This window comes from Nestor notabilis, unplaced genomic scaffold (genome assembly GCF_000696875.1).
Source record: "Nestor notabilis isolate BGI_N333 unplaced genomic scaffold, ASM69687v1 scaffold18822, whole genome shotgun sequence".
In the NCBI taxonomy this organism is placed as follows: domain Eukaryota; kingdom Metazoa; phylum Chordata; class Aves; order Psittaciformes; family Psittacidae; genus Nestor; species Nestor notabilis.
The window spans coordinates 1-288 of record NW_009919899.1 but is presented as its reverse complement, the minus strand read 5'-3'; the positions used below and the strand labels follow the sequence as shown (position 1 = coordinate 288).

Here is a 288-nt window from a genome sequence, read left to right as displayed (position 1 = left end):
TGCGCATGCCCTGTCCCCTTTCCTTTCCCCCACACCCGTCTGATCCGCCCCCCACCATAAGGCACGGGCACCCCTAACCCTGCTCATGACACAGGGCACCCCATGTTCCCCCTGCACCCCAACCGCAGCCCCCCGCCCAGCACAGCATGGTGCCCATGAGGCTGACCCTCTCTCTCTGCACTTTCTTTCCCTTCTGGCAGAGCTTAAAGCTGCGGGGTGTGGATCGCACCCCATACCTGGGGGATGTGGCTGGGGGTGTGTGTTGCGGGGAAAAAGAGACACGGGCAC

At 63.5% G+C, this 288-nt stretch overlaps 1 protein-coding gene across 1 annotated transcript in view; it reads left to right on the top strand.

Moving 5' to 3' along the window:
* Window positions 1-281, top strand: part of DPYSL5 (dihydropyrimidinase-like 5) — a gene marked incomplete at its 3' end in the record, with an annotated part of 6,565 nt that extends 6,284 nt beyond the window's left edge. Inside the window, exon 11 of the mRNA XM_010010450.1 lies at window positions 201-281. Coding sequence (XP_010008752.1) covers window positions 201-281 — 81 coding nt within the window. The remainder of the gene's footprint in view (window positions 1-200) is intronic.
* Window positions 282-288: the final 7 nt, after the last annotated feature.